Consider the following 26,876-nt stretch of genomic DNA (forward strand, 5'->3'; position numbering starts at 1 on the left):
GAGAGCGAGGTATGAGGCAAATTCACCTGTCACTGCCTCCATCCCACCTTAGCCATCCAGTCCCATGATCATACTCCAAGTTCTATTATTACCAATAATTACCCCCTCCTCATCCCATTCTCTGACCACCATCTCTCATCCTCCTAGTTTACTCCCTCTAGTACCCCGAGCTCCCATCTAGCTCAATTTGCACAATCATAATCACAACCTTTCACTACTATTTCCTTCTTTGCCCCTCACCTGCTCTGCAATTAATTACTTTTTCACAAAGTCATAATCCTTTGCTTATGAGTGGTGGTTGAATCTAACCCTGTCTTATCTACGCTTGTATCTGTGAATCTGAACATAGCTGGCAGGTATCACTTTAATTTTATGATGTGAATCTCAAATGTGCTGTCCACACTGCCTAGCTTTTATACTTTATTTTCTTAAATAACTATCCTCAAATTCTCCTAGATAACTATTTCATACTCTTCTTCTCCCCTCAAACCCATCAAGTCCCTCCACTATGCTCACGCTCAGTTGAGAACCATGACTGCTATTTCACTGAGAAAATTGAAGCGGTCAGAAGAGAACTTCCACACATTGCTACATCTACCCACCTACCAACATCTGCATCCATATAACACGCCTCTCTGCCTATTAAAATAGAGGAAGCTCTTAATTGATCTACCCCCTGGCTCAAATTTGGGCTATAGAGATGGCATGTAATAAGTATCTGGTGGCAAATTCTTGAAAGGTCTAGATTCAGTTGATATCCAGAAGGCCTCTAAACACCATCTTCTGGGGAAGACTCATTTATTCTTTTATTCAAGCAATCAACAAGTACGTCATGAGCACTATTTAAGAGGCACTGTGTTTGTTACTGAGGATTCAAAGTCTAGCAGTAATTTTATGTTAAAGTTAGCAGGAGAGTGAAAACTATTATATTAAAAAATAAACAAAATTTAAAAAACTCAAACTAGGCATATAAGGAAAGATATTCATTCAACTGTAAACTCTATCAGGAGAGTGTAACAGTTGAGGAGATGTTCTAGAGAGACAAAAGGATTTCACTTTCATTTTGCATACTTGTCTGCATTCATTTTGTTTTAATAGTGGATACAAATTATTTTTAACAAAAAGCATATTAAAATCAATTAGTTAGAAACTGCTAAGTGTCATGAGGAAGATATAGATAAAAGAAATAAAGATTAAAAAAAAGGAGTTTCTGGAACTGTTTAAATCCAGAAAAAAATAGTTTGAGGATCTCTAATATGAAAGTTCTCAGGGCCAGCTTCTGTCCAAAGTCATAACCCTTAAAGTTCCAAAACAATTTAAGTTATAAGATAGTACTTCCCACAGGTTCATTCAGGATTTCCTGGAAATTTCCAAATTATCGGGAATACTTTGGATTAGCAAAAAAAAAAAAAAAAAAAAAAAAAAAAAAAAAAAAAAAAGCGACTATCCGGTTTCGCAGTTTGGCCCATCTAGGAAATTATCCAATTCATACTTTCTCACAGTCGTTCCCTTATTTACAAATAAAGATCAGATAGACTATATATTCAGCTTATAATTAGAGGAGGCCTCTGAAAGGACTAAAGAAAGCTGTACATTAAAAAAAAAAATTACTCTCCAATTTCTGATTCTAAGCTAATAGTGAATAACTGTATAGCTGCCTTTTGGATCTTCAAGGATGAAACTAAGATTCAAGAATTTAATTTTGTGTTTACATAATTTATGTGTTCATCACAGACAATATCAGAGACCACAGTTTAAATTATATAATGGAATAAACAAACCAAATACACCACAATCTCTTGTACCTTCCATATCCTATGCTGTGTCATTAGGAGCTATTTTGAAGTCATTAGGGATTCTTATGCTCTGATAATATTTTGAGAAGAAAATAACATAAAATCATCTTCAAGCAGTTACATATACTAAACATTTTCAAATTGGATGAAACGTGAGAATAACGTTAGGCTCACGGTATAGAGAGGAAATAAGAAAAATAAGGACACCTGAATTTTATATAAAGAATATATTTCTTTATGTGAAAGGATTACTGTGTCTTGGTGCCCAAAAGAATTGCAGAGGGCATGTTTGGAAAGTCAAATGTTTTATGTAAATCTAGAAGAGTCAGAAAGATCATAGTTAATGATGAGTGTATAATAAAAGTATATAATGAGAAAGTAGTTTCAAAGAGAAGCGACTGAAGAACACAGCTTTCTTTTAAATATAAACATTCTGTATTAATATTACCTAAAGTCCAAAATTTGAGAACAGACCAATTTACAGTAGGTATCCTTTTTTACATTTAATAAAATTTTTTACATTTTTACATTTTTTACATTTGCATTTTAATAAAAGTTTACATTCAAGCAACTTCAAGAATGCAAACATACTTTAAGATCCTATGATCTTACATTTTTGGTGAAAGAATTATTTTTCTGAGTGACTGCAAACTAATGAGATAATTTGTTGAAATTTATACTACGAAAAATCCTTATCTGGACCCCCAAAGCCTCACTTGGAAGCTGCTATTAATTATTTCCAAGTACTGTCTCTCCAATTTACCTTCTTCGTCTGACCCAGTTTTTAAATATCCTTAGTTCCTTCTTATGTGTAAACTAAATTTTTCTTACTTAATAAATCAGAAAGGCCAAGCTGAATTTATCTGGTATTAAGTGAAAAAAATGATGAAACTATATAACATTTGACACATACAACATAATACTTCATGATAGTTGTAGACTTTCCTAGCTACTGCTACCTTAGACACAAATGGAAAAAAAAAAAATTAACACATCAACAACATTAAGTACTCTTGTAGCTTTGCATTTTAGAAGGTAGTATTTATTTTTGTAACTCTACTTAAGTATAATAAAAATAATTCACAAAGAAGCATAAATTACATGGTGGACTATACTAATACTCTACAATAAATGAAACAGTTATACTGACCTAATCTCTTATTTCCAATGAAATTTTAGATGAAGCACCTTACCTCATTTCTCATGATTCTCCAAAGATTTAGTGTAATTCGGCCAACAATATTTATCTCACTCATTGTTTCTGATCCATAGTCATCTCTTTCAGCTGCAAATCTGTTCTCAACTTTGTCATCTACAGAAATGAATAGACTGTATCAGGACTCACAGGAACCAAATTTCCAAGCAAATTATGCCAAATAAAATGAGAATAAAAATGAAAGAGAAAGATTAAAGATGAAACATAATTCACTATTTTGTATTAGACTTAGAGAGTGAATATCACTATTTTGATTAATGAAACAATTTTCTTTCCTCTAAGTTATGAAAGTGGGACGCCTGTGTGGCTCAGTTGGTTGAGTTTCTGACTTGATTTTAGATCGAGTCATGATCTCATGGTTTGTGAGTTCAAGCCCTGCACTGGGCTCAACACTATCAGCGGACTCTCTTGGCAAAATCTCTCCCTCTTTGGATGTGATCTTTCCCTCTCTCTGCCCTTCCCCTGCTCATGCTCTAACAAATGAAACTTAAAAAAGACTCTAAGTTATGAAGGAATTTTGTGAAATGTAATTGAAAATTATATATTTTTAAATAATAAAAATGTGCATACACACATATTTTAAAAATAATATTCTTTTTACTTTAAATTTGGTTAATTTTTGGTGCCATTTTTATGAACACCTAACACTAAAGCATTCCTTTAGTATTAGGATGAATATGTTTATAGTTACACTGGTCACTTCCTGGAAAACATGGTAGAGTTTTTAACCTAAACTCTCTGAAAATTTGTTGACATCAATTAATGACATTCCTATTCAGAATGAAATTCTAACTTTGCATGGACCACTAGATGAAGAGTAGAGTTCTGAGTCTAGTTTCTTAGGTGATGACTTTACCTAGAATAGAAATTAAAATGTGTTTCTCTTATATGACACTGGATATATACAAATGTTGTTAATTAGAAGATCTAGAATAATAGATATATTTACTATATGCTGAATGTCTATTATGTTCTAAGAACTTTATTGTTTCTTTTACTTTAACCTAGCCACTTTATTATGTTAGTATAATTTGCATTTTGCATTGTAGTAAATTTTACTCAGAAATGTTATATCTTGTCCCAGGTCATACAGAAACAGAACCAGTACTATAAACCAGGGTTACCTGATTCCAGAGAGACCATGTACACACATTCATCCCTCTTCTTTAATTTAAAGAGATGATGTTTACAAGTTTTTTTCATCTAACACTTACATAATGTTTACTGTGGTCTTAGGCACTGTTCTAAGTACTTCACAATTGCTCTATGAGATAAGTTGTGTTATCATTCTCGTTTTACAGCTGAACAAACTGAAGTATAAATAGGTTAAGTAACTTGTTTGACATCACATAGCTAGTTAGCAGGATCACCAGGATTTGAACCTAGCTAGTCCTTCTCCAGAATCTGTGCTCTTTACTGCCTTCCTAACCATCCCCTTTCTACTGTACCATGTTGCCTCATAAAAATGGCTTCTGTGGTATTCTTAAAGGACAAGACCCTGGGGCTCCTGGCTGGCTCAGTCAGTAGGGCATGGGGCTCTTGACCTCAAGGTTGTGAGTTCAAGCCCCACATTGGGTATGGAGCCTACTTAAAAAAAAAATGTATACACACACACACACACACACACACGTGTATATATATGTGTATGTCATATATGTGTGTGTATATATATACATATATATATATGTGTGTGTGTGTGTGTGTGTATAAATAAAGGACGAGCTTTCATTCACTCTTCTGATCTTAAGTCATATACCTTACCTGTTACAGCTAATTAAACTAATATGTACACCTGAACATTCATGCTGCCTTTCCTGAATATTCAGAAACCTATCCCAAATGAATGTTAAGAAAATTGAGATATACCACACTATTCCTAGCACCCAAGGGACACAAAAGCTACAAGAAATTTATGCAGTGAAAACCTAAAATTATCTCTGCCTTTTTATTCCAAGCTTTTTGCATAGTTCAAAATATTTAGGGTCTTTGAATCTTCTAGCTTCAGCCTTTCCCTTTAAAATTACTAACACTTAAGACATTGTACTGAAGTCATAATCTCTCCCAGGAGTTCTCTTGATTAGTTTTCATCAATATACCCAAAGTATATGCTGTTGTCCTAGTCAGACTTGTGACTTTAAAACCAAGTTATTAAAAATTCTACAGTTATAAGGAAAAACATAACTCTGAAAGGTGCTTTATCAACTTTAATTTTGGTATGAATGTTATTGCCTCCCTCCTTCGAACAGAATCAGACTTGTGGGAAACAGCCTTCAAAATTCATGCAAATTTTTTAGCCTGATACCCAAATAAAAATAAACAGCGTTCCAACCAAAAGCATAAAACATAGAACCAGACAAAATAAAATTATGGTACATCAACCAAAGAAATGTTGTGTGCTTCATAATGATTATGAAGACTATCTCAGAATATAGAAAAATACTCACAATAAGATACTAGATGAAAGAAGCATAATAAAAATGGGAGAAATATGTGACTAAAGTTATATAAAAGAGGCTTACATATGTATATGAAAAATGACTGAAAGAAAAGATACCAACAAATATATTAACAGCATATATAACAGCAACATGGGGGTGTTTTTTCTTTTTTCTTGATTTTTGAATTTGTCCATAATGGAGTTACGATACATCTAGAGCTTACATAATTTAGTATTAAAATCAGGCTAGAACAATAGTACTTTTTAACACCTTGTCTTTATTCACTTTGTAATTTACTCTGTGGTTGAACCATAAAATATTCACAAGGCTTCGTACCTGGCACCCGAGAGATCATCTGACATAAATCAACACTTAAGGCAGCAGCCCTTTGTAAGAGGTAACCCCAGGAATGCATCTGAATTTCATATCCTAGCAGAATATCAGGATCATACCTAAAGGAATGAAAAAATTGAACAAGGACCACACATTTGAAGCTTTAATCAGAAGAATTGTTTCTTTGTGATATAAAGTGCAAAAGATAAAAATCTATTCGGTTTCTCAGATGGAGAAGGGATGGTACAATGGCACCTATACACTTTCTATATAAGAAGGAATAGATTAGAGTTTCTGATTGGAAGCTACTTTTATAAAGCAAACATAGTTGTTACTGAGACTACATATTCATTTGATATGACTTTGGAAAGAAGCTGATAGAAATTGGGACGAGAGAGGCATTACCACTGAAGTACAAGAATGAGAGAATGATTGAGAATATCATGAGGGTAGGGGCAGGGTGAAGTGTGAGGGCATGTGTGGACACATGTTTTGAAAAAGATCCCCCCAGGTCATTTTGTTGCTACTTCCCTACCCCTCTAACCTATATTGTCCTTAAACAGTTTTAATGCTGAGAAAGAAAATGAAAACATCTTCCTTTTCCCACTTAATTTTAATTAATGACTTGTTCCTTACAGGAAGTAAGGCCTTGGTAATGACAAGTTTGTCCTCTAAACTTAAGAAGAAGGTGACTCAGCTTAATGGAAGAATGAAATATTAACAGGGGTGAGATTAATGTGGGGAAGCTAAGCAACAGAAACTAGGGAAAAAAGGTGCTCAGCAGTCACACAGTTGCACTGGTAAAACTGCACTGATAATGTGCATCCAACTCAGAAAGAGCCTCTTTGTGGCTCCTCTTAGGACTTTCATAGTGACCACCACAGGAAAATGTTTGGTAACAGTGCAAGGAAAAATAAACTTGAAGATTTACTTCAATGGAAAAATTGTATGAGAACAAAAACTTTGAGAGCAAAAGCTATGATTATGCTCCCAATTAGAAGCTCTAAATTACTGATTATTTTCTTATTGATAAAAGCCAAAAAGCAGAGTGAAAAATCATAAAAACCTATAAATTTGGGTTTTACCTCATTGGTTATAGTCACTCTGAATTGGGGAATGTGCAGCCTGTCCATATGGTATTATTTAACACCTGAAGTATCACTCAAAGTATCCTAGTAGTAGGATCCTACTAATTTACTGATGCAAGCTATAAATGGCTACTCTGGAAGTCTCTGGTATAACAATGAATCATAAGCAGATCATGAGATCTATTTTTAGAACTGGTTTGCTAATAGTTTACCATACTTCCATAACTGCTTTCTTAAAATGATGGGGTTGAATGGCTTTAGTTTTCACTTAGTCAACGAATACAAGAATGTCACAAAAATGTCTCATTTTTAATCCTGGAGTATATTTAAATGGCTGATGTCAAAAGAATTAGGTTCAAACATTTGCAACATCATTCTTTTTATTCTCTCCATCCCTTAAAGGCCCTATCAAAATACATTCTATAACATAAATTTCAATATCTGGTAATCTGCTTGTGACCTGCTATTATACCATGGACTTACAGAATAGCTCTCAAACTTGTCAGGAGAAAAAGATAATGTATATATTATCCATGTGTTTTTCTCCATACAAATAGGGTTGAAATTTCTGAGAAAACCACTTGATCAATTTAACAGAACAGCCAAATGGACCTTTTCACCAACCTACAAAAAAGTGTTTTCTTGGAAGAAAGTGCCTCATGGCTGGCAATTCTGGAACAAAGGGCAGGGGTAAGACATGAGTACAGGGAAGCAAAGGAAAATAAGGCAATAAGCAACAATGAGGCAAATATTTAATCTCAGAGATTAAAGGCTAAAAAGGTAGACTAATTCTTAAACAAAAAGTCCAGAAAGATCCTAGGGCACCCAAGAAAACAGAAGTCTCTCAACACTCTTCCTGCTCATTAGTCTTCTAACATAACATCTAATAGGTTAACATATCTTTGTTGATAGCAATTTCATCAATTCTTCAATTAAGTTAAACTCTCTTCAGGGCAGTTATCTGACAGACAAGTGCATCTTCCTGAAAACTATGCACCATCTAAATTTGAGAAATTGGGGCAGAAATACCGTATCAAGTGGCTCTAAGGATTATCAGGGATTTGAAGGATTCCCATACACATATACCAGAACCCATGCAGTTGACTGCCTCAATACCAAGAACAACCAGAACAGGCATTACAATGTGGCCACAGTTGGCCTTGATCTTAAGAATGTGGAAGATTGCTGGAATGCCTACTGCATATATTTCTAAGCACAGGTACATGAAGATGATGCCAGATGGTTACAGAGCCCTTCTTCTTCTATAAAGGCAGTTCTGACTTCTTTATCTGAATTTCCCAGATTCATAAAATATCTTATTACTGCAAGGATTATTATTCCAGTTAGCTATTTGCTATGTTGCAGCACCTAATAGAGTTGGTTAAGTACACTTATTTTCTGATGTTTTGAAAAAATATGTATATTTTTAAAAGTTGTCTATTTTATAAACTGCTACTGCTCAGAGATGACTGCTGAAAAAAAAAAACAAAACCAGAAAACACTCAGCTTCTCTTAACTGATTAGATTTTAGTCCTTTCAATATTTTCCAGATCTATTATGTATATTTATTTTTTGACCTAGAGGCCATTTCATCTAAAGAGACTCTTAAGGCTGATAAGACAGGTCTCAACTCAAGTTCAAAACCACAAGAATTTCATTTCTTCTGTGAAAACATTTGGTGACAATAACAAAATCTTTGTGACTTGTTCTTCAATTTTGGTGACTTTTATCAACTGTACCTGGTTTCTAAAAGCTATGGAAAGAACAAGGTTGGGTAGATGGGATTAGTGGTGAAGGAAAAAATAAAACTGGAGAAAACAGAAGCAGCAGAAATATGAAAATGATTTACTTGCTTAGGCAAAAAAAAAAAAAAAAAACAACAAAAAAAAAGCTGTTTCCGCAACTAGAATTTTAAATAACCCATTAACATCTGTACAGAAGAGAGATGAGGGGGTTCTAACTAGGCAGTGGCAATGGCAGGGTGGGGTGGGGGAAAGGAATAATCTTGAAACATAATTCTGAGGTTAGATAAATGTAATATATGCATGCAGGAAAGAGAAAAAGGAAGAAGTCAAAGCTTATATCCAAGTTAGGAAGGCTGGGAAAAATGGAAAATTATTAATAAGTTCAAGGAAATACAGAGGAAAAAAATGATTGTGACAACACAATGGATTTGGTTTTACTTGTCTAATATAATTTCATACTACTTTTTATGTTTGCCATTTGAGGACATATAATATTAAGAATGGAAAAATACAAACAATAAAACTCTTAAAGTGTGCATCTATATTTTATTCAATTTTATATTTAGCACCTACTACTATACCTTACACTCAGAGTTAACATTTATGTACTGACCAGGCTAAGAGTTTTATGTGCATTATCTCATTTAATTTTCATATCTATTACCCATTTTACAGGTGAGGAAACTAAAGCTTAGAGAGATAAGTAACTTGCTCAAGACAAAAAAACATATGCCAATGACTTGGAGCTACAGAGTATTATGCTAAGCAAAATAAGTCAGTCAGAGAAAGACAAACACTACATGATTTCACTCACATGTGGACTTTAAGAAACAAAAGCAAATGAAAAAAGGGGGGGAAAAGAGACAAACCAAGAAATGGACTCTTAGCTATAGAGAACTGATGATTAGTGGAAGGAAGGTGGTGGGGCAATGGGGGAAATAAGTGATGGAGACTAAAGAACGCACTTGCTGTGATGAGCAAGGGATGATGTACTGAACTATGGAATCACTATATTGTACACCTGAAACTAATATTACACCATATATTAACGAACTGGAAATTAAAATAAAAACTTAAAAAAAACCCTGTTCTTCCAGTAACATCTTCCATTAAGATATATAAGTTTAAAATATAGATGCAGAAGCATATAAAACAGCCATATTCTTAAAAAAAAAAAACGAAACAGAGCTGGCTGACTTCAAAATCTATGTTGTTAATAGCCAAATTATGGAAAGAGCCTAAATGTCCATCAACTGATGAATAGATAAAGAAATTGTTGTTTATATACACAATGGAGTACTACATGGCAATGAGAAAGAATGAAATATGGCCCTTTGTAGCAACATGGATGGAACTGGAGAGTGTGATGCTAAGTGAAATAAGCCATACTTAGAAAGACAGATACCATATGTTTTCACTCTTACGTGGATCCTGAGAAACTTAACAGAAATCCATGGGGGAGGGGAAGAAAAAAAAAAAAAGAGGTTGGAGTGGGAGAGAGCCAAAGCATAAGAGACTCTTAAAAACTGAGAACAAACTGAGGGTTGATGGGGGGTGGGATGGAGAGAAGGGTGGGTGATGGGTATTGAGGAGGGCACCTTTTGGGATGAGCACTGGGTGTTGTATGGAAACCAATTTGACAATAAATTTCATATATTGAAAAAAAGTAAAAAATAAATAAATAAATGTATTTGTTAATTTTCAAAAAAAAAAAACAAACCCAAACCAAAATCTATGTTGTTAACAAAGCCTGTGTTGAGTGCTGAAAGAATAAAATAATCTTTTAGGGGCCTGTTTAGAATAATTATAAAGGACATTACAGAACTGAAATGTTGCTATTTAGGCACTTAGTAATCATATGATCTTCTAGTGTAAGAACCAGAAATTAGTTTTATTTTGTTTACTACATTTTTCTTAATGACTAATATAATTCATGTTATGGACATGAAGAAAGTTACTACACTTGGAAATGATTGCTAAAATTCTCAATGTTGGCAGATAAGCCTGTTGTTGGGAATATATCTAACAAGGAGTACACAAGCATACAAAGCCCAGGGACATTATTGAACATGTGCTGGCACACAAAATGGTATTGACTAAAACTCTGCATGTTCTTTTTGCTAAGCTGCTTGCAGAAATAAAAGTGTGGGCACTGAAGCATCTGACATGTTGATGACAACCTCTGTGAGAAGATAAAAGGTAGGAATGACAATGGCAAGACTCAAATGGATGGGAATCCATCCAGTCACCAGTACTATAAAGAGTAAAAATACTTTTCTCTTGTTTCCTCCCTAGATGGTGGGTAAGCAGTGCATTATTTTTGACGTCCTGACATTTAATTTAATTTTGTTTTGTTGAAAACATGTTCTGGTTTTCTAAATTTCAAAATGGTTTATGCTAACGCATCTGGGTGGGACTGAATCAGATATTCAGTCTGTAGGATATCATCTTGATCTTTCATGCAGAATACTGTCTCAGTTCTACAGGAAAGAGTTCAACTACAGAAAGCAAACCACAGAAAGCAAAACAGAAAGGGGTGAGTGTAACGACACGCTCAAGGAGAGCTTTTATCCAGACATAAAGATACAAAGGCTATTTTCCAGCCTGCTTTAGGTATTTAAAAAGCTAAGCCTAGCAATAGGAAGAAATTTTAAGTGCCTGGAAAAGTGAAGCATTTAACAGAAGGGTCCATAGTTACCAAAAGTTATAGTCTTTAGAAAATGCAAAAGATTCGCTTAATTATTTTTAAATTAAAATACTTCTGTTTTAAAAAATCCTTTTCATAAATTTTGACAAGATTCTACTATCAATCATCCAGGCCAACCATCAAATGATCAAAAGAGATTTTTAAGGAACTATGTATTACAAAAGAGTATGGACCACATAATCCTAGATTTACGAATAGATTGCATACTAACACTTTTTGAAAACATTGGTTTAGAACTCAGAAAACATAAAAAAAAAAATGTATTGAAATGTGGCTGACTTCCAAGGTAGAAGCCTATTTAATGAATAATACAATTTAAGTTTAGTACAGTTCCCCATTATTTCACTACCATAGAAAAATCACACTAAAATCCAACTGGGAAAGCCAGAGTTGCTAAACCAATATTTCTTCTTCCATCTTGAGAACCGAATATTGTTTTGCCGTCCCTAGTCTGCTGAAAATGGTGATGGATGGTGATGAGAGGAGGTAAGGGCAAAATTTTTCCAAGGATAATTTTACTTTTAAGGGCCACAGGAAGAAATTCTCTTCTTCTTTCCTACCTTTGCCCATGTTATTAATCAAGAGCAAGAAAGGACCCTCTGAACAAAAGCTGGAAAAATCAGAAAATACAAAACAATACCTTTTTATTATATTTGCAATTTCTTGAAAAAGTGCCTTCTCATCAGGTGCATAGGTAACTTCTAGTCCTGTAATTCCAGATCTAATCAGTAATGGGGTCTGATACCTGATATCTAAAAAATAAGCAAAATGTTTATTACACACATTGTGTAAGTAATATAAACCCTAAATTTTGAGTGAAATTATGCTACTGAAATACTTTAAATTAAGAGAGCATTCCCCAGGGGTGCCTGAATGGTTCAGTTGGTTAAGTGTCCAACTCTTGACTTTGGCTCAGGTCATGATCTCATGGTTCATGAGCTACAGCCCTTCCTTGGGCTCTGTGCTGACAGCGTGGAGCCTGTTTGGAATTCTCTCTTTCCCTCTCTCTCTCTGCCCCTTCCCACATGGAGTCTCCCTCAAAATAAACATTAAAAAAAAAAAAAAGAGCATTCCCCAAAGTAAATACATAATTTAAGTCTATTTCTTTAAAACTTTCCTAAAGTTTTCCTAGTTTAATATGCAACTGAAAATTCAAATTTCATTCTGTTATTTTCCTGAAAAGTCTACAGTCACCAAATTCCTCAAGTAATAATGTGTCACCTCAAAAAATTTCATTACTTTGCTTCTGTCTTTACTCTTCCCATAGGAAGAGCTTTGTTTAGTAGAGAATATTTTATTTACTTTTTTAAATGTTTACTTTTGAGAGAGAGAGTGTGTGCACACACGCATGCAAGTGGAGGAAGAGCAGAGGGAGAGGGGGGCAGAGGATCTGATTTGAACTCTGTGCTTACAGTAGAGCCCAATGGGGGGCTCAAATTCATGAACAACATGATCATTGCCTGAGCCAAAGTCAGATGCCTAACCCACTGAGCCACCCAGGTGCCCCTAGTAGAGAATATTTTAATCAATGGTATGCTGGTAACTGTTTATAACTACCTCCTAAGGAAAAAAAAAAAAAAAAAAAAGACCTGCTTTGTAGTGCTTGCCTTTTTCCATAAAAGACTCCTCTCCATGCTGATCTCAAACTACCAATGTGACACCAACTAGTTCAAAGAATTCATAAAAATTTAGTAACTGGATTTTGAGCTGGTACAAGTCAGCTCAAGCACACCATTGATTAAACTGTAAATTCCTACATGGTTTTGTTCAGTGCTAAGACTTCCTTCTCAGCTGACTGAATTCATGTATTATTATTCAAAACTGCAGAAGGACACTTGATATTTTATAAAATGCCTTTATATGGTATACTATATGAAGAACATCTAAGCCAAAAACATACATACGAACAAAATTGGAATACATCTTAAAAGTCTCTTTTAATCCATTAATTGACACTAATAACTTCTTAAAAGCAAAGAGAAACTCTATATTAGCAGCAAAATACCAGCAATGCATACATAAGGAAGACTGTTCACCCAACCTACAGATTATCATTTTAATTCAGTATTAGCAATTAATATACTCTAAAACAATACTTAGAACAATATAAAAGGAGCTCCTTATACTTGCTTGGCTTAGATCTCCAGCACAGAAATTGCCCCATTAAAAGGTTCATCCTAGGGTGGGTAGGTACAAAATTAATAAAAATGAATAAATACCTTGGCTGGAGACAGGCTTGTCTTTATCAATCACTATTACACCTGTGAGTTCTGTTTTGTCTGTATCTGGTAGTGGAGTGTCAGATGAAATGCAGTAAAACAGAGCACAGATTGGGTCAAATTCAGGATCTGGTTCTAAGTCTCGTCTAGTTCGAGCATGTAACTCCACACTGATTAGGGTAAGATTTTGTATCTATAAAAGGAAATAAAAATTAGGATTTTAGATTATTTTTTGGGACATGCTGAAAGAAATGTTTCACAAAGATTCCCAGGAAATATGTGTAAAATTGAAAAAAAAAAAACCATAAAGGACACAGCCACAGTTTAATACTCCACAGATTAAGGATTTTCACTAAGATTAGATTAAATTAATTCATGTTTTTATTCTAGAAAAACTGCTTATGCTATAATTTCTCAGTGACAATACATACTTAAAACTATTTCTTTAAAATACATGCAAGTGCCTCTCAATTTTTTCATTCCTGTTTGAGAAAGAGAATGACTAGTCCAAGTGGTTGTTTATTTGAATCAAAGTCTGCTACTTTTTACTTTCTACCCAGTTAACTATGGTTTCACCTATAGTTTAAAAAGAGAGATGTATTTTAGTTTGAAGCTCCTATTAATTCTCTACTACTTCAATTTACTTCTGTATGTACTGGGCAAGTTTTTTTTATAATAGTTTTTCTTTAAAAAATATCATAAGAATATTATGGCATCAACTACAACAATAGCTAGATTTCTGCCCATACACACTTTCTCTTTGGCAAAAATGCAAAAAAAGGTAGTATTTTGCTTTTTATACCTACTTTCCTATGTTGATAAAAAATAAAAGGATTTAACTGTAATTGAGTAGAAATTCTGGGTAAAAAAAAACAACTTAAGTTAGATTCATGATTACAGCTGGAATTATAACCATCACTGTACCAGTAATACCTGGCAATAGAAAAACAGTAGACTACTGTTACAATATTGGTAATTATTGAAGTCATATAGATTTAATGAACGATTTGTATTTTGTATTTATTTTGCATGCCAGCTGTTGAAGAAATGTAATCAATATAAGGCTCTCACTAGTGATGTGAGTAGAATTTAGTAAACTTCTCTGGAGGACAATTTAGAAGTTATCTATCAAAATTAAAAATAGACGTACCCTTTGATCTAGCAATTTTATTCCTGAGAATATATCCTGCAGATATAATCATACATGTAGCCAAAATTTATGTATGAGGATGTGCATTAAAAATTATGATATTTCTAATCTTTCATAAGTCATAAAAGACTAAAAACATAAATGTCTATCAGTTGAGGACTGGTTACATAAATTATGTGACATCCCATGAAGACTACATACAATGGAATACTCTTTAACCTTTAAAATTTTCAAAAGAATTAGCCAGATCTGGATGTTTTAGTACAAAAAGATCACCATAATACATTGAAAAGTGGAACCAGTGAGTGTAGTATGTGTATATGTATGTAAAAAATGTTAAAGCACATGCATAGGAAATTTCTGCAAAGAGACATAACAACACAGAACTACTTCTACTCCTTTGGGGAAGGAGACTACTTAGTCTGAGGTAGGAGGGCTACTTAGTCTGAGGTAGGAGGGAAGCTTAATTTTCATTGTAAATCTTTTGGTCCTGATTGAATTTTTTTTACCATATACATGTAATGTTGTGTGTATTCGTTAGTAAATTTGTAGTTAAGTACTTTTTAAACTATAAAGAACATTAACTATGCAGATAGAAAGCATAAAGAATAATAAAACAAATATCCACAAATCTACCACTTTCCTTATACATTGCTGTTTCTCTAAGTTTATTTTTGAGAGACAGGGATAGAGAGAATTCCAAGCAGACTCCGAGCTGTCAGCGCAGAGCCCAACACGGGGCTTGAACCTGTGTCGTGCCCTGTGTCGCACTCTGCACTGACAGCTTGGAGTCTGCTTGGATCCTCTCTCTCCCTCTCTCTTTGTCCCTCCCCCACTTGCTCTCTCAAAATAAATAAAAATAAACTTAAAAAAAAATTATTTAAGGGGCGCCTGGGTGGCTCAGTTGGTTAAGTGTCTGATGTCCGCCTAGGTCATGATCTTGCAATTTGTGAGTTCGAGCTCCCATCGGGCTCTGTGCTGACAGCTCAGAGCCTGGAGCCTGCTTTGGATTCTGTGTCTCCCTCTCTCTCTGCCCCTCCTCTGCTCATGCTCTGTCTCTCTTTGTCTCTCAGAAATAAATAAATGTCAAAAAAATTTTTTTTTTTACTTAAAAAAAATCTAACCAATAAAATGGGGAGCTAATGGAAAGAACTTCTACTTTTAAATATATATATAAATCTAAAGAGCATATATTTTTAACACAAAGCACGTATTAATTTAGTAAGTAAAAAAATGTAACTGGAAAACCTTTCCCTAACTCAAACAAAACAAAACCAAAAAACTGGTTTAGTTAGAAAAGGATGAACATGTGCAAAGACTATGGAGAAGACTGAAGACAATTTCAGGTCAAAAGATTTGTGGAGGTTTATTTATTTAGTAGGTCAAACTTCACATTAAAATTTTGCCCTTTCGGGGCGCCTCGGTGGCTCAGTCGGTTAAGCGTCCGACTTCAGCTCAGGTCACGATCTCGTGGTCCGTGAGTTCGAGCCCCGCGTCTGGCTCTGGGCTGACAGCTCAGAGCCTGGAGCCTGTTTCCGATTCTGTGTCTCCCTCTCTCTGACCCTCCCCCGTTCATGCTCTGTCTCTCTCTGTCTCAAAAATAAATAAACGTTAAAAAAAAAAATTTTAAAAAAATAAAAAAAAAATAAAATTTTGCCCTTTCTACTCTTTGATATAAAATGCACTGATCTTAGGGGCATTTTCTTTATAAGCAAATATATGAAATGAAGAGATGGGGGAGAGATTTACTGAGTATGACTAAGAAAGAGGTAGGGGACAAAGGTGGATGAGGATTATACCCCTTCTCTTCTACCCTGAGTATTTATATGCAGAAGAGAGAGAAGTTAGTGTAGCATAATGGGACACAGAAGAAAAAGTGCTGAGGGCACAATTTCCTAGAAAAAGGACAGCATACACAGTGCAGATTTTTTATGGTTCATTCCCTATTTGACCACCAGGTGGCTGTTTGTAGTATGCCTTGAGGCCTTCTTAGGGAAGAAGGTGTGAGCAACCTGCCAGTCCTCCCAAGTGATTTTAACTTCAAGAGGGCCCATAATTCTGAGATGAGGTTATGTAGAAATAAAGAGCATAAGAAGAAGATTAAGTTTCTCAAATAAATAAAGGATAATCAAATGTAACAAGTATTTGCTAAGGTCTATTAAATTTGCATTAATAAAAGATTTTTTTATCATGGTATTTTATTTTTCTAATTTTGGGTGTATTCTTCATTAAGACATGTATTCCTAAGTTTATTACTTAGTTTATCTTGGCTACAGAGAATAGTACAGGGCCAAGTAGGTAAAATTCAGGAACTAAATGAAATGCTGTTGAATGGAAAAATGTACAAACAATTAGGCAATTAGACTATGTTCTAATCTACTTCTAGAAAAGTACAAATCTTGGGGCGCCTGGGTGGCGCAGTCGGTTAAGCGTCCAACTTCAGCCAGGTCACGATCTCGCGGTCTGGGAGTTCGAGCCCCGCGTCAGGCTCTGGGCTGATGGCTCAGAGCCTGGAGCCTGTTTCCGATTCTGTGTCTCCCTCTCTCTCTGCCCCTCCCCCGTTCATGCTCTGTCTCTCTCTGTCCCAAAAATAAATAAACGTTGAAAAAAAAAAAAAGTACAAATCTTATTTCAAATTTAGGATAAAAATGAGGACAATATTTGAATATTTCTTTTAGTTTATGCTCATCCTTAGAACAGTTTAAGACAGAATTGACTTGAGAACAAAAACACAAAAAAATAAATTGAATTCTGTGCTCTAAAGAGGACAAGGACCTAAAACAACTGTTCAATGGAAATATCATGCGGGTGCCTGGGTGGCTCAGTTGATTAAGCATATGACTCTTGGTCTCAACTCAGGTCATGATCTCACGGTTTGTGAGATCCAGACCTGTGTCTCCTTGGGATTCTCTCTTCCCCTCTCTCTCTGCCCCTCCCCTGCTCCCCCTCATGTGCACTCTCTCTCTTTCAAAATAGATAAACTTAAAAAAAAAGTGTAACATGAAAGTCACATATAATTTAAAATTTTCTAGTAGTTACATTTTAAAAAGTAAAAATAGGTTAATTTAAAAATATTTTCATTCAATACATCTAGAATATCATCCTTTCAACATGTGTAATTAATATAAAAATTACTAATGAATATTTTACATCCTTTCTTCCTGTTTAAAGTCTTCAAAATCAGTGTGCATTTTACATTCATAGCACATTTCAATGTGGGTGCTAAATTTCTGCATGGAAATAAATACTTGACCTGTATTTAGATATCATAAAATTTACAGTTGAAAAAGTAGTTTTAAAAACCTAAGTTGTTCCACACATACTTAAAAGTTTTCTAGTAAATGAGTCAAGTATCAGTTTTAAATCTAAATTATTTAAATAAAATATAGAATTCACTTCCTAGATGGATAAGGTAAATTTTAAATTCTCAATAGGCACATTGCTAGTGGTGGCCAGCACAGGTATAAACAATGAAAATATACTCTAATTTCCACTTTACTGCCAGTCAGATATGTGTTCTGAGTTGTGTTTTCTTTAATACAGATAAATTTACAGTGATCCATTTGCACATATTCTCTACTCCATCCTGTGACCAACCTACATTCTTACAAAATAGCTTCCTACTCTTTGGCATATGGTCTGTGCTGTGAAGGGAACTGGGTTATATAGAGATTATGTGAACAAATGAATTGTAGCAAATGAATTAGCAAGCACTAATCCACTGAACCAACCAAACAGAAAATACTAGTAAATATCTCATTTAGGATATAACATCCTAATATAACAATCCCAGAATAATAGAGATTTTCTAATAATTATAAAAGCTTTTCCAATTTTAGCTTCTATAACCTGAATTTCAGCTATAAGATTTGTGAAAATTGTGAAACCACAAAGCAGTCTAACTGATGGCTACTTTAAAAGTTCATCTATTTTATATAGATACATAAATAATAACAAAATGAAGATTAACAGGAACAGAATTCAATGTATTCCTCCCTCAGTAAGAAATTCCCATACTTGTTCTATAAAATAAAACATGAGAGTTAAACAGTGGATGTGTCCTTACTGTTGCAGTTTTACCTCATGTAAAGCTTTTGCCTCCTGTAAGTTTTGTACGCTGACTTTGAAACCATAAGAATTGTTTAAAGATGGTCCATCAATCTGAGAAGTTTCTTTCTTTGGGGTATTTACTGCTGCAAATTGATTCTATCAAAGAAAACACACACACACAGCCAGAAAAAGATAAATGAGCAATCTTTTTTTTTTTAATCAATTATTTCTACCTAGATAATCTGCTTTATGTGTTTGGTAAAATAATACATGATAAACTAGTATCACCTCTTTAGGCCCAAGAAGAAACAAAGTATTTTATTAACATTCTTTTCATGCTAGGAATTCAAGATAGCAGAACTGGATATATGTAGAAATATCTGATACAATCTGTAAGCAAACCATATGTTGATCTTTGAGTTTTCAAACCCCAAATAACGAAACTAATAGTCTTGTTGGAGAGTTGACATTTACACCACATGGACATTGATCTTGACCAAATTCTGGGAAGTATGGCAAACAAGCAGGCAATATATTTGCAACTAATTTTGGCTAAAGTTTATAAAAGATTTGAAATTCTGGGTTTGTATTTTACCCAAACACAACATGTGTCTGAAAGATGAATGAAAATATATATAATCTTGAAGGCTTTAGAAAAAATAGAATGTATTTTTTAAAATATTTTCTGATTTCCAAATCCATTAACCATTTCCCCCAAGTGTTGATTTATGTCCACAACACATTTGCATTTATTTTTTGACATAAATAGCTTGTAATTCAATAGTATTTAAAAATAAAAGTTTTAAAAACGTATTTATAGTCTTAAAATAGAAATACTGAAATGTATTTCATGTGGTTAATATTAATGAAATGTAGCCAATATGGAAGTGATTTCTGTCATCTATTTTTAAGGATACATGTCTAATGTTTACTTTTTTTATATAGCCATATATTTCTAAGTATTACCATATTTTTAGTATTTAAATAAAGATATTTATGATTTTTCAGAGTTTCAGTGGTAAACAATGTTGCTTTCCTTTGCTACTTAGTAAAATGAACTGAAAAAAGTCAATGTTATATTTGAGAAAAAAGTAATAAACCAAGAAAAAGGATATATTTTTGGTGGGATCAAAAATCACTTACTTGAGCTCTGCTGTCATTGGATTGTTCTGATTTTGCCAGTAATCAGTTAATGTATTTGTATCCTCATAATCCACATTTTGGCTATCATATTCACTTTCTCTGTAATATTTGTATTTACATATAAGAATCTTTTAGATCCCAACAACAAAAAATAAACTAAAAAAAATTAGGCAATTTCTTGTTGTCTCAAAGATATGTAAATAAAATGATGTAAAAATATAATAAAATTTTAAAAAATGAGACACAAATTTATCAATTATCTAACTGAAATCTAAGATAAGAATGGATCGTCCACTGAACATTAAATATGTTTAGCATAGTTACCTTTGCTTGTGTTAAGAGTACTCTTCTAAGAGTGTCAGTATTACTTCCTTTCTTATGACTCAATTTCTGGGTTTTTGGTTCTGTAGAAAGAAAGATCATATTTAACATATACATCAAAATTGCCTGCTTTAAAAAAAAAAAATTGCTGTTCCAAACTCTTGAGTACCATCTATGAATACTGTCCTATTAATTCCTCCCTAAAACTTCATAATTTAAAAACAAAACTAATTCAAATCTCTGATCTTCAGCAAAAATAACTTTAAAATTTTGTATTTTTAAATAAAAACGTTTCTATTTTAATTATTGAGCTTTTACTTCAGTCATATCCTAGGCAATCATTTAATTCATTTACTTATTTGTAGAGAACATATGAAGAGGAAGAAAAGATAGTTTCTTCTCTCACACGGTCTAGAAAGAGAATCATATATTCATCCAATACAGAAAAATAAAATTATAATTGGGGTAAGTATAACAAAGTGGAATATAATTGGGAATTTTTACAGGTGGAGATTAGGAAGGTTTTTTTGTGCTAAAAATCAGGAGAAAGAGTAGTAATTACCTAGGAACAGAGTGAGGATTTCCCGATTACCCAGCAAAAGAAGTGGAAATTACTATGGGTGAATAAAAAGGCTAGGATAGATGTCCAGGTGACAGATGATGATAGCTTGGCCTGAGGTTGTGGTGGTAGAGACAGAGACAACAGTAGAGATTTGGGTAATTTAGGAACAAAGTGATAGAAATTAGTAATGGACTAGGAATCACAGGATGGGCAGTGAGGTGAATCAGACAGGTGTTACAAATAAACCCCATGCTTCTGACTTGCGTAACTCAGTGACAAAGAGATGGTGGTACTATTTATTGAAGGAAAACCCAGAAAGGACCATATGGGCTTCTATGTGTAGGCATGCATGTTTGTGTTTATGAGTACACACAATTGGTAGTGAGTATATGCTGTAGATCATGAATTGAGTTTTAAAAATATTGACCTTGGTTGGGGTGCCTTTGAGCATTCAAGTAGAAATCCCAAATAGACAGTTAGATATAGTGTTCTGGAGGTTAAGAGAGTTCTGAACTGGAAATTTAAACTTGTGGGTTATCTGTAGTAATCCTGTGGGCAGGAATTCACTCATTTAGGGAGAAAACATAGAGTAAAGCTTCAAAGGAAATCAAGTAGGCAGAAACAGAGGAGTAGGAGAAAAGCGAAGGGTAGAAGAGGCTCCAAGGTAATGGTCGACAGGACAATGGCTGTTTAACAGGCCATGTGACAGTAAGAACAAAAAATACACACTGGCTTTAGCTACATGAAACTTATTGACATTCTTTACAAGAGCAATACTGGTGGAATGATGGGGGTTGAATGCAATGTTGAATGGGCTGAGAAATGAAGGTAAAAGAAATGGGAGTTGTCAAATTACAGAAATCTTTTAAGAAATCTGGCTTTGAAGAAGAGGAAAAAGAGTAGAAGCTACAGATCTAAGGTGAAGGAAGGTTTTTGGTTTTCCTTATATCTTAAAGGGTGAGAAAGACTTGGGTATATATTAAAGCCAGTGGGAAAAATCAAGTTGAGAAAAAGGAAGACTTCTGAGAGGCCTCCTATATTTCACCCAGAAGGTAAGAAGATAGGATGGAAGCATATATAAGTAGATTTCACAGCAGAAAGATAAAAATTAAGTTTCCATGAGATGATCGATGACTTTACAAGAAACTGTCATAATAACACCTCACTAGTAGAGTTAAAATTTCATTTAAAAAGCTCTGAATTTCATTATATAGTCTAATGTTTTCATTTAATTTCTAATCTTTGAAGAAGAATTATGAAGTCTTCCTCTTCTTTGTAACCTTACCTGTTGACAAAGGGCTCAGGCTACTTGCTTCAGGAAGCCTTTCTAGAAGTTTTCTCTGTATAATTGGTGTACTATGAAGGCAAAGTGATTCACATATTCCGGTTCTTGCCCTAACATTAATTGGAGATATCACTAGAGGCTCCAAAGGCTCAGTGCAGGGGCTTTTCTGTATATCATCTTTTACTGGTTTTAAGAAGTTCTCAATAGTCAGGGAATGTAGTTCCTCTACTTGTGATGCGGGTCTCTCCTCTCCATCTAATGTTTTAGAATCTGGGGATGCTGCTTGTTGCCAAGGCGGAATTACTGGAGAATCAGGGGAGCTGTAACTAACATAATAGTCATCATCATCCTCTTCACCTTTCTCAGGATCATTTGCCGAAGCAACTGGTGGCAGTGTCTGACTTTCACTTACAGTTCGACTACATCCTGTGGTTAGCGCTTGTAAAGCAATCTGAGAAGTATCAACATCTTCCTTGGTATGTGCTGTAGTGGGGAGTATATGTGGAGTTGTACTCATTTTTGGAGGCACTACAGGTCTGTCATCTGGGTTAACTGAAGAGCTGAAGTTCTCAGCAGATTTTATGACTCCAGCTGGCTCAGTTTTAGACAGTTTCTTGGAACGTTCGTATTCTTCTTTGGCTTGAAGCCATGCTTGAACCAGTTGTCGACTTGGGGCACATTTGCAAGGCATAATCACAATTTTTTTATCTTCAACCATTTTACAGCTATTACTTGACCCTTTATTGACCACTGCCTGGCCATTGCGAAGGGGTGACCCTGGTCGTGGATTCTGAGTCATTGCTGAGAATGCTGTTTTCCACAGACGAAGTCCTTCCAAGGAAAAGTCTCCCTCAAACTCAGCCAGATCATTTGGAAGTCGAGTTTCTACCATGAGAAGCCGTCCACCAATCTCCCTACAACAACATATTTTAGAACAACTGTTTCATCTCAAAGAGCAATTACCAAAATATTTAGCTCCCTATCATAGAGATGTTTAAAAATTTTTTTAAACATTTTTACTTATTTTTGAGAGATATAGAGAGACAAGAGTGTGAGCAGAGGAGGGGCAGAGAGAGAGGGAGACACAGAATCCGAAGCAGGCTCCAGGCTCTGAGCTGCAGCACAGAACCTGACGCAGGGCTCGACCCCACCTACTGTGAGATCATGACCTGAGTGGAAGTCAGACACTTAACCAACTGAGTCACCCAGGCACCCCTCTAGAGATTTTTTAAAGTCCCTTTTGGATTCTTAAAAATGCCCATATCTTCCCTTTCTACACCTTCCCCCTACATACTTTATGCAGGTACAGCCTCTTTAGTCTTAATATGTTTTTCTTCACTGGTATATGACTAAATTAATTTCCAGGTATATGACTAAATTAAGTTCATCAATACCAGGGAAAGAAGGTATTTTTTGTTTTAAGTGACCCATGAAGCTTTCTTTTCTTCAAGGAGATGGCACAAACTGATCCTCTACTTTCCTCTACTCATCTTAAATAACTTTCCACTGTTACCACATATGAATAAAAACAATGGAAGAATTTATCATTAGAGACCGTGTGCCTGGATTTTATCTATAGCCTCTCTAGACATTTTCTAATAGCTACAATAGTTTAGCAAAACCAGTCAATTGAAACATATCTTTGTAACGCTCCCCGCCCCGACCAAATCCCCTCAAACATTAAAAAAAATCACATACAATTGAAGTAAATTACCATAATTCTTTCTCCCTTTTACATGGCAAAGTTTAACACTACATCCGAACTTTGAGTTACCAGAGTACACAGAATGCATAGCATAAATGCTGATAATGTTTGTGTATGTGGGGAACCACTATTAAATAGTAGCCTGGCTTAGTTTTCCAATAGTTGCAAGTATCAAGCTAAACCTCTCTCTTTGTCTAACATATCCATTGGTACTACTTATCATCTGCAGCAAGAGAAGTCAACTTTTTCTTCCTTATGGTATTTCTTTCATGGATATGAAGATAGATCTTAGTTTTTTCAATCACTTCTTCTAGGGCATGATTTTCCAAACATCGTAGTCATTCCCTACATAAAACTCAATGAACTGGATTCACGTTTTCTAATTTGGACTGAAGGGTTACCACAGTTCCTTTTCCTCTTTACATGGTAAGACTTTGGCCCTTATTAATTAACTTTGTAACCAAAATCTACACCTTTCCTGTATCCGCCTCTCAGCTATATGAAAAACTAGAAGAATTACTGCTACTGAAGAAAATGAGTACATATTATATGCCATGCCCATCTCTAACATTAATGGTATAGAGATCATAATCAAGTAAAAAAACAAAACAAAAAAACCCCAAAATTGGTGAGGTGTAGTAAGTTCAGCTCTCTTAAATATTGTCAGCAGCATGATAATTGCATGTCATAATATATATTAAGAGCCTTAAATTTTTTAGAAATCCTTTTTTTTTTAAATTTAAATTCAAGTAGTTAACATATAGTGTAACATTGGTTTCAGTAGTATTTAGTGATTCATCATTTATATATAACAGTAATCCTACTTACAAGACTATATGGAAAACCCCCAAAATACAAAAAAATGCTTTATGAAGAAAACAATCACATAATTATCTATCATATTAGAATAAGGAACAAAGTTTCTGTCCAATAATATATATATATGATAGGATTATTATGTAGCCATTAAAATGTTTCAAGAAACTCATAAATTTAGAAAATGTTTATAATATTAAGTGAAAAAAATCTGTAATACTATGACTATAGTAAGATTACATTTTATAAAACAAAATAAAAATTATAAATTTAAAGAAATTTTAAAAAATTAAAATATTAAGAATGGTCATTACTAGGTACAGAAATGGTGTGATTTTTATGCTTTTATACCTCCTAAATTTACTACAGTGAAGACTTTAATATTAAAATATTGTTTTTAATATTACATTTATATACATTTAATGTTGTATATTAAATATTATATATGTATTATATATTATATATAATACTAAAAACAATGATGTTTTATAATATATAATATATATAACATATATATATATATTATGCCAGGGGCATCTGGGTGGCTCAGTTGGTTAAACATCTGACTTTTGATTTCAACTCAGGTCATGATCTCACAGTTTGAGTTTTGAGCCCCGCATCTGGCTCTCCACTGACAGTGTGGAGGCTGCTTGGGATTCTCTCTCTCCCTCTCTCTCTCTCTCAAAATAAATAAATAAACTTAATAAAAATTGTGTTTTTCAAAAATGATGACTATCATCCTTTTATTTCAGCTGCACGACAAGTCTCAAATTTGGACAAGTAACAGCAACACAGCGTTAATGACTAACACATGGTAAGTTAACAGAGAACTAAAAACTAGATGTGTAAGTAAGGCTGAGACAGAAAAAACAGGTCAATTAAAAATATACCATATTTACCACCTATAAAGCCAAAGCCCCTCATATAATGGAAACTAATGTGTAAGAAACAGATATTCATATATTCTGGCAGTGATATAAAGAGAAAGAGTCCCATTCATGTTAAAAGACCACATGTGGGAACTAAGCAAAGCAAAACAAAACTAAAACTGTATTAGGAAGGGTGGGAAGGAAATTTTCTGTCTCCCACTTTAAGTCTTTAGAGGAAACTTCTACCCTATATTTCTGATCACTTTTTCTCAACCCTTTCTTAAACGGACTCCTGCAGGAGTTATTGCTGATCTGCACGGTAAAAGTCTGGCATTCACTGTGTCTTTTTTACTAGAGTCAAGAACATGGTGCTTTTACTAACATGGTCAGGTTAGTGTATATAGCAGATTCTTCCTATCTCTTCCCATCATTTAGACTAAACCAAGTGGGCCTCTGCAGTCCTAGCCAACCTCCTCTGCTTCTGACTGAATGGCTGAAAAGAACTGCCTCTTCTTGCAACTGGTTAGGTAAATGGAATCAAGACACAGGTGGGTAGGACCCAAAGTCAACACTTAAACCACATGGATTAAGTCATATTCTCCAACTTAGCCCCCTATCGGTTATATTCTACCTTGGTGATGCAAGTAGTACAGAATACCTACTTTACTGGTTTAATAAATAAACCAATACTGATTCCTTTGCATTTTGCTATCGGCTGTGTGTGTGTGTGTGTGTGTGTGTGTATGTGCGTGCGCGCGCGCGTGCGTGTGTGTATCCGTCTACTGCTTCTCTGGAGATTTCTTTAAAAAAAAAAAAGGAGGAATAAGAGGAACTGAAGTCCATCTTGCACCCTAATAACTATACAAACTAACAGTAGTAACAGTATGATTGAAGATGTTGGCAACGTGAAAAGAAAGTGATATATAGTACAAACAACTTAATCTTCATTTAGAGATATATCATAAAAGTACTTAAAACATATGTATGCTCATTTTCACTTTTAAAAAATAAAGTTATTTTAAAATTATAAAGTTACACTTTTTTTTTTTTTTTAATTTTTTTTTTTTTTTTTTCCAACGTTTATTTATTTTTGGGACAGAGAGAGACAGAGCATGAACGGGGGAGGGGCAGAGAGAGAGGGAGACACAGAATCGGAAACAGGCTCCAGGCTCTGAGCCACCAGCCCAGAGCCCGACGCGGGGCTCGAACTCACGGACCGCGAGATCGTGACCTGGCTGAAGTCGGACGCTTAACCGACTACGCCACCCAGGCGCCCCAAAGTTACACTTTTGAGAAACAAATATCATTTTTAAAATGATAAATATACTTTTCAAGTATTATGACATCCTTCTTAATCTGGTATCAAGTCACAGTGAGCCTCTGCATCTCTAATCCTTAAGGTTGACACAATGTTAATAACCCAAGACCAATAC

The 26,876-nt window shown here is 34.3% G+C and overlaps 1 protein-coding gene and 1 long non-coding RNA gene across 4 annotated transcripts in view; one reads left to right on the top strand and one right to left on the bottom strand.

Moving 5' to 3' along the window:
* Window positions 1-26,876, bottom strand: part of REV3L (REV3 like, DNA directed polymerase zeta catalytic subunit) — a 175,608-nt gene that overhangs the window by 46,179 nt on the left and 102,553 nt on the right. For all 3 annotated transcript variants that reach the window (XR_007152156.1, XM_047858675.1, XM_047858676.1), the window contains exons 14-20: window positions 22,054-22,967; window positions 20,210-20,289; window positions 18,773-18,898; window positions 13,543-13,735; window positions 11,964-12,075; window positions 5,787-5,902; window positions 2,990-3,108 (exon numbers count right to left, since the gene is read on the bottom strand). Coding sequence is in view for 2 of the 3 variants with exons in the window: in XM_047858675.1 (XP_047714631.1) it covers window positions 2,990-3,108; window positions 5,787-5,902; window positions 11,964-12,075; window positions 13,543-13,735; window positions 18,773-18,898; window positions 20,210-20,289; window positions 22,054-22,967 (1,660 nt within the window). In the remaining variant the exon portion in view is untranslated. The remainder of the gene's footprint in view (window positions 1-2,989; window positions 3,109-5,786; window positions 5,903-11,963; window positions 12,076-13,542; window positions 13,736-18,772; window positions 18,899-20,209; window positions 20,290-22,053; window positions 22,968-26,876) is intronic.
* On the top strand, window positions 22,451-25,990 carry LOC125165613 (uncharacterized). Its single transcript, XR_007152157.1, has 3 exons — window positions 22,451-22,529; window positions 25,327-25,388; window positions 25,879-25,990. It is a non-coding gene; the product is annotated as an uncharacterized LOC125165613 (long non-coding RNA).

Source organism: Prionailurus viverrinus, chromosome B2 (assembly GCF_022837055.1).
Source record: "Prionailurus viverrinus isolate Anna chromosome B2, UM_Priviv_1.0, whole genome shotgun sequence".
NCBI lineage: Eukaryota > Metazoa > Chordata > Mammalia > Carnivora > Felidae > Prionailurus > Prionailurus viverrinus.